The sequence below is a fragment of the Aptenodytes patagonicus genome, chromosome 6, assembly GCF_965638725.1.
Source record: "Aptenodytes patagonicus chromosome 6, bAptPat1.pri.cur, whole genome shotgun sequence".
NCBI lineage: Eukaryota > Metazoa > Chordata > Aves > Sphenisciformes > Spheniscidae > Aptenodytes > Aptenodytes patagonicus.
Window position 1 is genome coordinate 56,536,883 of NC_134954.1, and position 13,494 is coordinate 56,550,376.

At 37.7% G+C, this 13,494-nt stretch overlaps 1 protein-coding gene across 5 annotated transcripts in view; it reads left to right on the forward strand.

Annotated features, from left to right (window-relative positions):
- Positions 1–13,494, forward strand: part of DPP4 (dipeptidyl peptidase 4) — a 42,047-nt gene that overhangs the window by 13,440 nt on the left and 15,113 nt on the right. For all 5 annotated transcript variants that reach the window (XM_076342762.1, XM_076342763.1, XM_076342764.1 and 2 more), the window contains exons 8-18: positions 263–383; positions 813–973; positions 2,792–2,895; positions 6,344–6,479; positions 6,628–6,672; positions 9,354–9,458; positions 9,563–9,630; positions 9,827–9,880; positions 10,363–10,487; positions 11,444–11,491; positions 12,000–12,098. In XM_076342762.1, coding sequence (XP_076198877.1) covers positions 263–383; positions 813–973; positions 2,792–2,895; positions 6,344–6,479; positions 6,628–6,672; positions 9,354–9,458; positions 9,563–9,630; positions 9,827–9,880; positions 10,363–10,487; positions 11,444–11,491; positions 12,000–12,098 — 1,066 coding nt within the window. The remainder of the gene's footprint in view (positions 1–262; positions 384–812; positions 974–2,791; positions 2,896–6,343; positions 6,480–6,627; positions 6,673–9,353; positions 9,459–9,562; positions 9,631–9,826; positions 9,881–10,362; positions 10,488–11,443; positions 11,492–11,999; positions 12,099–13,494) is intronic.

The following is a 13,494-nucleotide window of genomic DNA, read 5'->3' on the forward strand; positions in this document are numbered from 1 at the left end:
CGAATAGCAAGGTTTTCAAAACTTGATAGAGTAATCATGTCATGTATCATAGTTGATTGTTTTTTGCATCTAGGTCTGAAGTTAGGTTGCTACATGTGATTTGTATTAGTAATTCAAGTCTGTTAAGTTGCAATGACGTTTGGTGAAATGCAACTTTCAAAGACAGTTGTTGTCATCTGATGTAAATTTCCCACTAGATGAGGCAAGGGAAGGAAATAGGATTTACCCTAATAGTAATTGTAATCACAATGATGTGTTGCAGGCATATGTTTGGAATAATAATGTTTATATAAAAGCTTCACCAACAGCAAACCCTGTGCAAATCACTAAAAATGGAGAAGAAAATAAAATCTTCAATGGAATACCAGATTGGGTTTATGAAGGTAACTATATCAAGCATATTTTACTGCATTATGATGTAAAAACTTTGTTTTATTGTAATTGATTTATTATAACCATTACATCATTTTTTATCGTTGAAAAGTTCAAAATAATCTAAGTCTGTATTTTAACGGAAGGATGCATCCTTACCTGAGCTTAATAGCTGGCTGGCGTGAGGATCTAAGAATGGAAATGAGTTCGCCTAACTTGCAGCGCATCACTGGAAATCATAGTGTCTGAATTAGCTTCGTATGATAGATTATAAGCATTGATCTAACGTCTCATTTCAGAACCCTGACAAACAGTCTGCACTTTGGTATCTGAACTTCAATTAAAAAAAAAAAATCCTATTAAAAACTAATGAGAACAGTACCTAGGATACAAGAACCAACTTATCAATTATAACTTAAACGCGTTTTCATCTCTTTCAGAGGAAATGTTTGGCACCCATTCCGCTCTGTGGTGGTCTCCAAATGGCAGTTTTGTGGCATATGCAGCATTTAATGATACAGAAGTTCCTGTTATAGAGTATTCCTTTTATTCTGAGGACACCTTGCAGTATCCAAAGACCATTAGAATCCCGTATCCCAAGGTCTGTGTTATTTGTTAAACATGGTTCTTCTGCAGTTTCATTAAGAGAGTAGTCTCATTTAATCAGTTTCTGCTAATGAAAATATTGTCTGTCTCTCCTCAACAGCTTTCTGTGATTACTCTTTCTGAAGTCAACAGCATCTGGCAATGTTAAAGTATTTCATTATCTCCAGGGGAAAGCAAAAAGAAAAAAAAAAAAAAGAAGGTTTTAAACCTTTTAAGGTTTTGTTGTTTCACCAGAAGATTTTGAGGTGGCAAGTAGATGCTGAGATAAAAAAGTTCTTACGGAATTGAAGTTGGTACAAAGCATTTGGCAGATGTACATTGTGTTAGGGTTGTACGTGGTATTGATAATGGAATCTTCTTCAACTAATGTAGCATTTTTAGTTGTTGGATGCTTCCTATATTGGGATGAAGGGGAAGAATCTGCTGATGGAGTTTCATTGCCCACACCTAAAGCTCTTTCAGTTTTAGTTGTGAGAGTCAAGCAGCTCCTTTTCCTCCCTCTTCCTCTCCACGTGACTTTGTGCCCAGTTGGCACTGGACTAAATGGTGTGAGAGTCAGAGTCCAATACGCTCCAAACAGGTTCTTTCAGATACTCCACATGTGGAGGGTTTAATACAGGATTGACCTGTGTGAAGTTATTTGACATTACACGGGATTTTGATTTAGCAGAGCAATGCGCTTAAGACACAACACAAGTACAAATTACACTTAGAGTACAACAATTGCACTATACTGCTGAATCGCAACACAAACGTGGTTCCTACTGCTGGTCTCCATAATATGCTCACCACCACAATGCTGGGCATCCCCATTGCCGGGAAGGAATACATGGGTTGAAACCAGGCCAGCTCAGCAAAATGTTTTCACTCTTTTGATTAACTGGGGCAGAACAGCCAATACAGCAGCCAGCTGATCGCTCAACTGATACAGCTGTTTGTCTGGTGTAAAAGCCGCCCTCTTTATGCCAAGTTCAGCTTTCTCTGCAGCAGCCGTGGTCAGTCACTCCCTACCCTTCCCAAAGCTTCAGGAGTACATGGCCTTTGCCTGTCCCCTCGGAGCCTCCCCCAGAGGGGTCACTGATGCTCACAGTGAGCCACTGGGCTCACTGACAGCTGCAGGGACTCTGCCCTGAGCATGGCGCCTGTGAAGAGATGTAGGTGTAGAATGAACTGCCAATTTAAACTGCACCTTTTATTACAAACCCCTTTTGTTTGGAATATTGCTGACTTCTGGAGATGGGCCCACTACAGCTACCTGATTGTTACGATGAGGACCTAGCTAGTTAACTTGTACTTCTAGAGGAGAAGCCCTTACTGACACAGTTATATTGCTGTCAGTACCTAGTAGCACTGCATTAAAAATAGTGGGGTACATGCTGCAGTCACAGCTTTGATTGTTGTATAGGCAGCTATTATATGATCACTTAATATAAGGTACCAGTTTCCATGAAGAAGCACTTTTTTGTCTGTTAGCAATGGATTTGATTCGCTGTTAGATACTGTGTGTGGCATGTAGGACGAGTTACGGTCAAATACAGCTTTGGGTACAGCAAGCCCTATGTAGTTACGAGTGTTTCTAAATGTAGTAGTCTTTCTTACCTAGAAATATGTAACTAACACTTTCATATAAAAAAAATACAAAGAATAATTTATGTATCAATCTTAAGAACTGCATTTAGGAACTTGTCTTTTCACATGTTTGAAGTTGGCTGGTTCTATCTGACTGTAGTAATTTCTTCATCTATGGTTTCAAACACTTATTTCACCAAGAATATTCTCTCTTCAAAAGTACAATGAAAAAATTTATTTTTAGGCAGGAGCTAAAAATCCAACTGTGCAATTCTTTATTGTGGATACCAAATCGCTTTCTACTGTCCACTCTGCTGAAATTTCTCCACCTGCAGAAATAAAATCAGGGTAAGAAATTTTGGTTAAAGATTTGCTTGTTACTTTTGGTGGGAGAGGAGGAGCTTTTACGTGTGACCACCCTATATTCAGTGTATATGGCAGTTTTTCCCGGTCATGCGACTCTGGTAGCAACAAGATTTACCAGAGAAAATCTGCACAGAGATTATCCTCCTAGTGATTATATATAGATGGCATATTCCATGTATGTTATATTCAGAATGTGACAAGTTCTTGGCTCATCACATTCAGTGGAGTCTAACTATGGTGAAGTCATTTCACAGTACAACTTTAATATGAGCAAGTTTTGGTATAATCAAATTATAATATATGTATTCCAATTCACTTGGGGGGGGGGAAACAAAACAAAACCTTAATGGTAAGTGAAGATTTGATTTCATTGGAAGCAGACTCCTTGCTAAGGCAAGGTATCATGGTTGTCTTCAGATTTATACTTAAAATGTTTGTTTTCTTTGGAGACATGGTGAAAACCAGCACCTCTCACAGTAAATGGAAAATTGTATTTCTCAAAATGCCACTGGAAATGCACAACATCATATAAATGTATTTTGTAAAGAGCAGCTAAATTGATTTAAAATGCATGCACACAGAATTTGGTATCCCAGATCTTGGGTTTTGTTTTTTCTTTTTAACAGTATTGTGGAAAATTTTAGAGGTTTGCACTTACAAACACGATGGGTATGGAAGCACAGGTTATGCTGATAAACTTCAGAAGAAACAAGAGAGGTCTGTTAGCTAGTGCATAAAACCAGCATTTTGTATGCGGTGGCCAAGGAGCTAAAACTGGAATATCAGTGCTATTCCGTTTCAGTCCTCACCACAACGTAACTAACATCTCTGTGTTAACTGAGATACGCAAGTTTTTATGAGTATGTTGTTCTTTATCCTTTCTCTACACTAATAACACCACAGTAGCTAGGTGTTATATAGCTGCTGTGCGCTGGTTTCCTCCAGAATTTCAGTGCCCTTTATGTTTTGGTCAGTTCTGGTTAAGATCTCTGCTGTCTTAGAGTTATGTTTTACCTTTTGTTAACACCTAATAAAAGCTGAACAATGCTGCTGTGTGACCTGGGGAGAATAACTATCATCTGTCTTCCAGCCTTGTACCCTTCTGGCTAACACAGGCCTGAGTTATATGGACTTAATCAATTTTTAAATGAATATAACACTCTGTAAATCAGGATTAATACAAAGATAAATCAAGTCTTGAATGATGAGTGCAAGGATCAAAACTTACTCTTTCTCCCAACGGCTGATCCAAGTAATGGTTCAGCCTCAGCACGTGTGTCCTGCAAACGTTGAGGTGGCCAGAACAAGTCTTGGGGAATTTCGCAAGAGCAAGAGTACATGAGTAGGAAAAGGCAAGTGATGTGCAATGTTGCTGTCGGGTAGTTTTGCTCCTGGAAGCACAAAGTAATGAATTATTTGCACAGTATGTATATTCATACCACTGTATGACAGGAAAGGTGAATTTTTGTGATGGAAAATTCTGTTTTTACTTCCTTGGAGCTAAATTCTGAGTAAAACGAAGTTTGAATTGGTGGCATACCTCACCCTACCCGCCTGTGTGGGGATTTCGAGGGGCAGTGCCCCTGCAAACAGTTGCCTGTTGCAGCACTATCCAGAGCCGCTTGTATGCGCAGCAGTTGTACCCCCACACCATACGTCTGTTTCAGAGGGGAAGTTTTACTATTTGTCAAGGGAAGCTGCCAAAATCTGGAATGGCAGTGCTTTGCCATATAAGATGGTAGATGAAACCTGACACTATTTGCACGAATGACCAGCATGAAATCCATACAGCATTTAAACACCACTTTTAGCATCATGGGCACAGGGGGCTCCTGTTGGCTAACAGGAGGATGAAGGCAATGGATGTTTCTTGTCTGAAATGACGCGGCCTAAAAATAAGTCGTCTTCAGAGTAGAGAGCTCCAGACGGTGATTGAAGGAATATCCCTTCTCAGCAGCAAATGAGGAAGGGCGATGCAAATCTACTGTGCTCTACGCTTGAGTTAATTGCAGCTTAGTTAACATTTCGTGGGTTGTTGAAAACTGAAGGTGCATTCCTAGTCTCTATAATAACCTTAAAATATTTATTATAATAATAGCATAATAAGTAATAACTTTTTGGCTTTTTTCTTGTACTGTCCATCTTGTCTGATGGATGATTTATAGTCTCCAGAACTGTTAACTTCTCTCACTTTGAAGGAACAAAAACTGTGGGACTAATTCCCCTTTTACAGAACAAGGGAAACCACTATTACAGGTACATGAAGAGTGGCAGTTTCTTTTTTTTTTCCAAACGAGCTCCTGCAGACTGCTTTTATAATATCATTGGTCTTAAATATACTGTTTGAAGCCAGTGACAGTAGCAATTAAATGACCTACCAACTTCCCAGTCAAATATGAATGTGAAAATAGACCTTTTTTAAATATGATTTCTAAACTGCAATCTAGAAATAAACCTGAAAGTGGTCGGTAACCAGTTGGCATATATTTTTAATCCATCCACACTAATTGTAGCATTTTCTCCCCCCCCCCCCAATGATCACGAAGATATTCACTCTCATCACAAAACTTCCCACACATTTTTGTTAACTAAGTTTGGGGAAAAAGGGAACATGAACTTGGAACTAAGTCAAATGTGCAAATTCCGGTTAAAAATGTATACTTGCCTTGGAGGGGAAGTTTGTTTTATTTTAGTTCGTAAGGCTTCTAGGAGATAGGAGAGATCTAAAATGAGAAAAGATGAGTACATCTAACAGATCGTAATGGTAAACAAAACCACTAAATTTTATGTGGTGCCTTTTTAAAATTAATATACAGGAATATTCATGAAAATGATTTTTTTTTCAGATACTTCAGTTCTTCATGTCAATTAGTTGGTATTCTGAAGATGAAAGTAAAATATTCAAATAGTAATATCTGTTCTTGGTACGATCTCTCCCTCCATTCTAACTAACGGAAATAAATACTAAATTGAACGAAGATATGTATCACTCAGAGTGCTTACAGGCAACCAACTTCATGCAGCTAAGGATAAAATTCCACAATCTAAGGCCCATACAACTTAATATTTGGAAGAAATTCCTCTAGATGCACATAGTACAAGATTTATGAACAGTCTGGAGTAGCTATTATTTCATGCATTAGAGGATAGCGATCTGTCTGTTAGAATTAATTGCAGTCTTTCTGGAAGCGGGTATGTACAAACTATCTAATTCTTTCTTGTATGAATGAAAATAACCAAGGCATCTACTAGCAGCAAAAACAATTGGCAAAAAAATGGCACAATTAGGTTTGCATCATTGTTTATTGTTGAAGAGTAGACTGAAATGAAAATAGCCAGATGAGTCTCATTCAGCCAATTGCTGAATGCTATTGTATAGGATGCTATTACAGAGAGAATTTTAAATATCTAATGCTATTGCTGTTTTCAGGGATCATTATTTGAGTGTTGTAACATGGGTGACAGATGAAAGGATCTGTCTGCAGTGGCTCAGAAGAATTCAGAATTTTTCAGTCCTCACAGTCTGTGACTTTGAAAATGCTACTGGAAACTGGTTATGTCCACAGGTAAGAAAAATTAGGTGGGAGAGTCGCAATGCTTGATAAATGAAACTAGAAAGGAGTAGAGTATCTCTGTACATTTATCTTGGTAGAAACATAGCCTGATGTAAAATAAACATAATTGTTGTGGGATTGTTTGTTTTTTCTTTCTTAGGAAAAACAGCATACAGAAGAAAGTACAACTGGCTGGATTGGCAGAGTGAGTGTTCAATTTCTAAAACTGCCACACGCTAAATAACACTGATAATTAAGAAAATTTCACAGGACCCAGTTGCTGGTTGCAACGCCTCTTGTGTGCAGGTCTGATCTATTCATTTGTTGCATTTTACATGTCTAGGAAAAAATGGTCTCAAATGGAGCCGCTGTGCCACCCCGCTCCCGGTTTTAAGCTTTTGTGGGTATGGGGTTCTGAACTCCCAGGCTGGGCCGACAGTGCAGCGTGGCTGGAGCTGTAACTGCATCCTCTGTGACCCGTGCATCATGTTCAGCTTGCCAAAAAGCAGAGTCCTCCTTCCAGACTCCTTTTTAATTCTGACCTGCTGCTTCGGTAGCAGTAGGTAGGGAGCGCAGGAGCCAGGATTCAGAATTCCCTTTGTTCTGGGGGAGTTGTCAGCTATGCTGCTTTGGCTGCTGTCCAGTCTTCCTGCCACCTCCAGAATGATCTAGGGGATAAAATGTATTAAGAAGTGCATCCTATAACCTTTGAATTGTATTGGAGGAAAGGCATGGAGGACAAAAGTCATTTTTAGCATTCCAGGTTGCAGCAAGCTATTCCAGGCTCTCCTTGGGGTTTTATCTATTTATTTTCCCCCCACCCAAAACATCCATTGGAGAGAACTGGGGACAAGATGCATATAACTGACCAGATTAAAATTTTCATACACTTCTGCCAAACCAATTGCTACTGTCTGGATGATGCTTTCCAAGCTGCCTCTCAGTCCTTTTGTACATGGTAGAGAGTAGGCACCTAATGAACTACACAGAAGATCTGGGGGAAGTGAAGCAGAGATGCAAAAGTTCAGACTTGGAGGGAGAAATGAGTTTCAGAGTTTTTGATGAGAACACAGAGTACACTTTCCACTCCCGCATTTTCCACACACTGATTATGCTTTAGTCACTAATTCACTTTTGAAGTCAAAAATGAAAGTTTAAAGAAATGCAAAGAGGGAGGCAACAGCAGGGATGAAATCATCCGCAGTATGAAGATGAGAGATCAACCCACCTGCTGTCAAATTTGATATGGAAAGGAAGGCCTTAACGCTGACACATTTTGCTTCTCTGCAGCAAAGGCTTCACAATTAGACAATGTGATGATCAAGCTGCAGACTTTGTAAACAGTTGTGCAAAATGAGAGGGCAAAATGCGAGTCTGTGCCATTAAACTAGGTTGCTGGTTTTTTGTTTCTTTTAAAGAGACAACAACCCACATCTTAGGAGCTGTTGGAAGAAAAAGAGAATCTCACTGTATGATTCCTGGATTTGAGAAGGGAGTGGAAAGTAGGGAGGATTGAAGAGGGGATGGGAAAGGTATATTTATTCCTTTCTTTTATTCTTATCCACTTAGGGATGATAAAATGACGCTTGACTGATAAGGGATATTTTTTTAATATATATACGAGAGATGTACATATACACATATATATGTATATACAATTCATGTAAGCGTATATACAAACTTAAGTAAATTATATATGTGGGTAAAATATAGACATATACTTCTCTCTTCGTCTATATCTATAGTGGTTTTTTTCTTTTTTTCAAAAATAGGGATGAAATTATACTTAATCTAAGAATGCTCGGAACAGCCTGTGTTACTGCGTAAGGCTTCCAGGTCATGAGCTAAGTTAGAGCTTGCCAGTTGAGTTGAAGGAAAGTCACACTTTGAAAAAGCAAGACTGTGATAAGGGAGAAGCTAGCAAAATATTTGCCAGGTTATTTTTTGCAAAAATATTGCTAGGGAAGAAGGAGAGATCGGAGCACATGGGTTAGGGAGACTCAAGTTCTGTCATTGCCTGCTGAGTGACTAGAGGCGAGTCACTTCATCTTTTTCACTTTCCATTTCAAAAATCTCAGAGATACTGTGTTGTGTCAGTTGGCTAATTAACGTTTAGATGTTTTGGACATGTATCACAGAAGTAAGTTTTATTTCATTCAGCTCAATTTCGTTCCTCTGTTTTTCTCTCTACCGTGTGGAGCACATCCAAATGACAGTCAATAGAAGGAATCCATTCATTTCCGTCACTCCCAATTGATAAATCGATAGTTCCTTCATGAGAGTATCATTCCAGTTTGCGTTCTCTGGCATTCTATAATCACCTACTTACTAGAAAAATTTCGTCTTGGAAGGCAGTTTGTTTTCTTTGAAAAAGGGGGGAAATTTTTCACTGTGAAGCTAAAAAAAAAAAAATCAAGAGTTCAAAGAATTTTTTCACAATACGTGTTTTAAAATGGGAAATTCAAGGAAAACATGTACTTGCAATGTTTACATTGCTATAGGTTACAGCTGCATGTTGGCGTTGGACTAAAACAGTGACTTTAAAAGTAGATGCACATACTGTTTTCTAAAATGGTAGGAAACCAGGAACACCTGTAGGACTTCAGATTCAAGGGAGGTGGGAGTGGAAATCGGTCATTATCAGGGCTAATACTCAGGAAATTCTGCTGCTTAAGGAGCAAGAAAGTATTTTAAGTATGTTTACTTTTAGGGTAACGGCTACAGGTTCTACCTACTAAGACAGTAGGCAAAAATTTTTGCAGTACGTTCAGTGATGCATTGTTTTAAGTATTGAAACTCCTGTTTAGAGATATCAAAACCTAAATTTATCATTTTGGTTTTAGAGTTTTGTTGTTTGCTTTAATAGACATCTCTCTTGTGTTCAAGTTTCAGCCATCTGTCCCTCACTTTGCACCCGACAGTGCTACCTACTACAAAGTCTTCAGCAATACAGTAGGTTATAAGCACATCCATTACATAAATGGCTCACAGGTAAGTAATAAGGTGCAGGACAGTCACTGCTGACTTGTGTTTCTCCTGGTGATTGAGGAGCTTCACGTTCTACTTTTTTGCCTTGCCTTTTCCCCCCGCTCCAGGCTCCAGTACCTATTACTGAAGGAAAATGGGAAGTAATCAGCATAGAAGCTGTAACCAATAACTTTTTGTAAGTATTGTAATTAAGATATTGATTCCTATCAGGAGGGCTTGTAACAAGGGTCTAAGCAAGCAGGGAGGGAGAAGAAGGAGAAGGTGTCATTTAACTCGTTAAAAATCTGATCTAAGCATGTAAGATAATCCTTTAAATATTGTAAAAGGTACTGTAAGCATTTTACCAAAACCAGTATGTTTTGCTTTTATAGATACTACATTAGTAACGAAAACGGTGGAATACCAGGAGGAAGAAATCTTTATAAGTAAGAAATTTTTGCTGCAGTATGAGTAAAATATTTATTAATGAAAAAGAAATTTTAAGAAAAAACATTGCAAAATAAAAAGATGAGGATGTTTATAGTCTAATGTGGGATCCTATATACTCCACTGAATTTAATTAAAATCAGTGTAGGAGTATAAACTGTAAAAACAACTAAAATATTTTTCTGTAAATTTAGTTAATAAAGGGAAATTGTGAAAAGAAACAACCAATCCTCAAGCAACAAACCCCTAAAAAAAACCTCTCATGCTTTTTTTTTTTGCTATGATTATAATTCCAGTATTAATTGAGCTCAAAATTTTAAAGTCTGCTTTCTCTACTGTTTAATTCAATAAGAACTTTACTCCTGAATTTTATCATATTTCATTTGGTCATCGTATTTTAAAAGCATACATTTGTTTAGCATAGTTTAAAAAAAAAACAAAACAAAACTCGTCTCTGAAATGAAGCTCGTCTACTTTGCAGAGTGCTCTTGGAAAGCAGTCCAAATTCTACTAAATGTGTTAGCTGTGATCTGAATCGAGAAAGATGCCAGTATTATTCTGTGTCCTTCAGCAAAGACGCACAGTATTATCAGCTAGATTGTCGTGGTGAGTATATCCAGAATTAATTGACATAAGCATGACTCTGAGTAGTTGGGTGGGGAAGTTCACTTCGTCAAGATCTTGATATGCACTGCGTAACAATGATATGTGTTGATATCGTTGGATAAATGCATTGGCAGCGGAAAAACATACTCCCTCCTAGGCTCAAAAGCACCTTGATAAAAATCACAAGGATAAAATTTGATAGTTCTATCTATGATCAGTGGACCTGAAAGAGGTGCAAAACACTCCTGTCCGCTGTGCATCTCCTCAAGAGCTGCATGGGGAGCTCTGTCTGTAGAAGGAATTTGGAGGCTCTGGGAGCAAGGCGAGCAACAGGCTGGATAAGAGAAGTGCGTGGGAATAAAATTAAGATAGATAGTACTGTTCAAAAAAAATCCAGTGAACATAATCATTAGTTAAGCAGTGGGACTGTAGTCTGTCTCTGAACTGTAAGTGCTTGTGCTAGATAGTACAAGGGATAAATTAATCAAAGGGTGGGAAAAATAAAATCTCTAAAATTTCCCTTAAATCGAAATGTATGTTGTTTTTTAAGATGCCAAGATCTTCTTTGATCTATGGACTAGAAGGACAGACAGACAGCAGAGAGAGAATTGTTCTGTCAGGTTGTAAAAATGGTTGTTTGAAGAAGACTGCTTGTGGTCTCCGTGCCAAGGCTTACTGATTTCCACACCATGGTCCACAACTGATGGGTAGACTTTGCTAAAGAGTGGAAGTTTAATTCTTCAGTACCTCACAGTCATGTGGTTCGGCTGCGAGACAGTCTGAATATTTTACGGCATCCTGTGGCTTGAGTTTGGGCCCTACTAACTTAAAATCCAGCTTGTGCAGACTGGAGGGAAACGAGTTCTGAGCTTTTGTGATTCACCCACTCCCAATTACTTTGAGGGTTGTGTTTTGAGACAGCATGCAAACATGAAGGTTTCGTGCTCTGTTGACAGGTCCTGGCCTGCCCGTATCTACTCTGCACAGGAGCAGTGATGATCAAGGTATGGGATTGTCTTAAAATATAATTTGTGTTGAGCCAGAAAATTGCACTGTAAATTTATTTTAATTTTGTTCTCATTGCTTAGTATAATAATTAAAATGTCAGTTAGAAAGGGTAAATTTAATTTCAGATAATTACTTTGGTATAGTTAACCAGAAGAAGAAATTATATAGCTTGGCATATGTTTATTCATAGTTCATTTAATACTATTTTACATTGTGCTAGAAAACAGTGAGTAATGTATCGCTTATTTACTGGATAATTGTTCAGTTTTTCTGAAATTGCATTTAGATGAAAAACGGGGAAACCAGCTTTCTGGTTACTAAATTACAGAAGGAAAACTATCGTAAATATTGAATCTGAGAGGAAAAACAAAAACTGCAGTAAACTAAGACTGTAATGTAGGTTGCCATCATCTCATTGAATTTGTAAAATGGTTCGTAAGTAAAGAGCAATGCATTTGAAAATAATGTATTTAATCTTTGACTCTTACTAACTCTGTTATTTAGTCCTCAGATACTTGGAAAATAACACTGAACTGGAAAATTCATTGAAAGATATTCAGATGCCTTTAAAACAACTTGGCTCCATTAGTGTAGGTGGATACAGTAAGTTCAAAAACATGTTTTACCTTTCTCTCCCCCTTTCACCAAGTGCTTCAAGGTCTTCTGCTGAAAAGTATGACAGAAAAGATGGGTGTAGTGGGGATTACTGCAATTATTCAGCACTTAGAGGCAAGACAAGATTTTTTTTTTTTTGGACATCTCCAAACATTCTGGTTTTTTTCTGAAATCCCAAAATATTCTTATCTAAAATATGCTTTTTCCCTAGCATGATATCTTGATGTTTCCATGATGAAGTGGCTGAACTCCTTTTTACCTTGATAATTACCTGAAAAACAGAAGTCCCTAACACGATATTAAATAAATAAATAAGAGGAATGTGGTGTGGAGCACAAAGCTTGTAAGCATTGTTGCATAATTTAAACTAAATTATAAATTCAAGTAGGTCTTAATTTACAGGTACAAGTCCCTTTGGTTTGTGTTAGCAGGTTGGGACAGTGGAGAAGTTCAGTTATTATCAAAAAACAGACACAGAATGTAATTGGAAAAGCTTGCAAAATCATTTAGGCTACGTTTCAACAAGATCGCCTTTGACTTTGTGTAGGGGAATATTTGGATTGAATAATCACATTCTTAAACGCATGTTCACACTTCAAGACTACATAAACCTCTGAACACAGACTAGAACGAAATGCTAGAAAAGGAACTGCTAACACTTTGCTAGTGGTGCTCCTCTGAATTTGCGCGTCTGGGTACAGAAGCCTTCTTGGTGTGCTCCTAGGCTGAGGAACATCAGATAGACCGGCAGTGGGAGGCCTGGTACCTGTCTAAACTTTTCTTGCTGCAGCCTTTGCTATTAGCTTTTCTCTTCATGACAAACTTCCTCTTGATAATATGAATGAATATTCTTAATGGAATTATATTTTACAAACTGTATTGAGTTCTGTCAGTCATTGTCAACTGTTCTTTTTGATACCTCCCTCCTTCCACTGTTACCTTATTTATATAATAACTCTCTTTATCTTTGTGTTTTCTGTCTTTTATTTCTGTCACATTTTTACTAGGGCTAAAGATGAAATCTTCCAGGCAAGACGGAAGTTTAAAGATGTTCTTCGTGCTATCAGTTGTATATTCATCTTTTTATTCCTCTTTGTTCTTACTACTTCATCTCTTCAGGGTAAAAGTTTTTGGGTAAGGGGAGTCTATTTTTAATGTCACAAATAGGAGAAATAAATCTATTTATGTAGTCCTACTTCAAGTTCCAAGTCTGCTCACAAATCCATGTATGTTATCAAAGAAGAAATCCGCTCCCGTGACTATAAAGTACACAGATTATGCAAAAAATTAAAATTAGTATTTTCATGTGTTCGATTTAGATTGTTAATTTTTCAATGTTTTGATGTCTTGCATATTCATACCTGGACAAATTTCTGTAAGACTT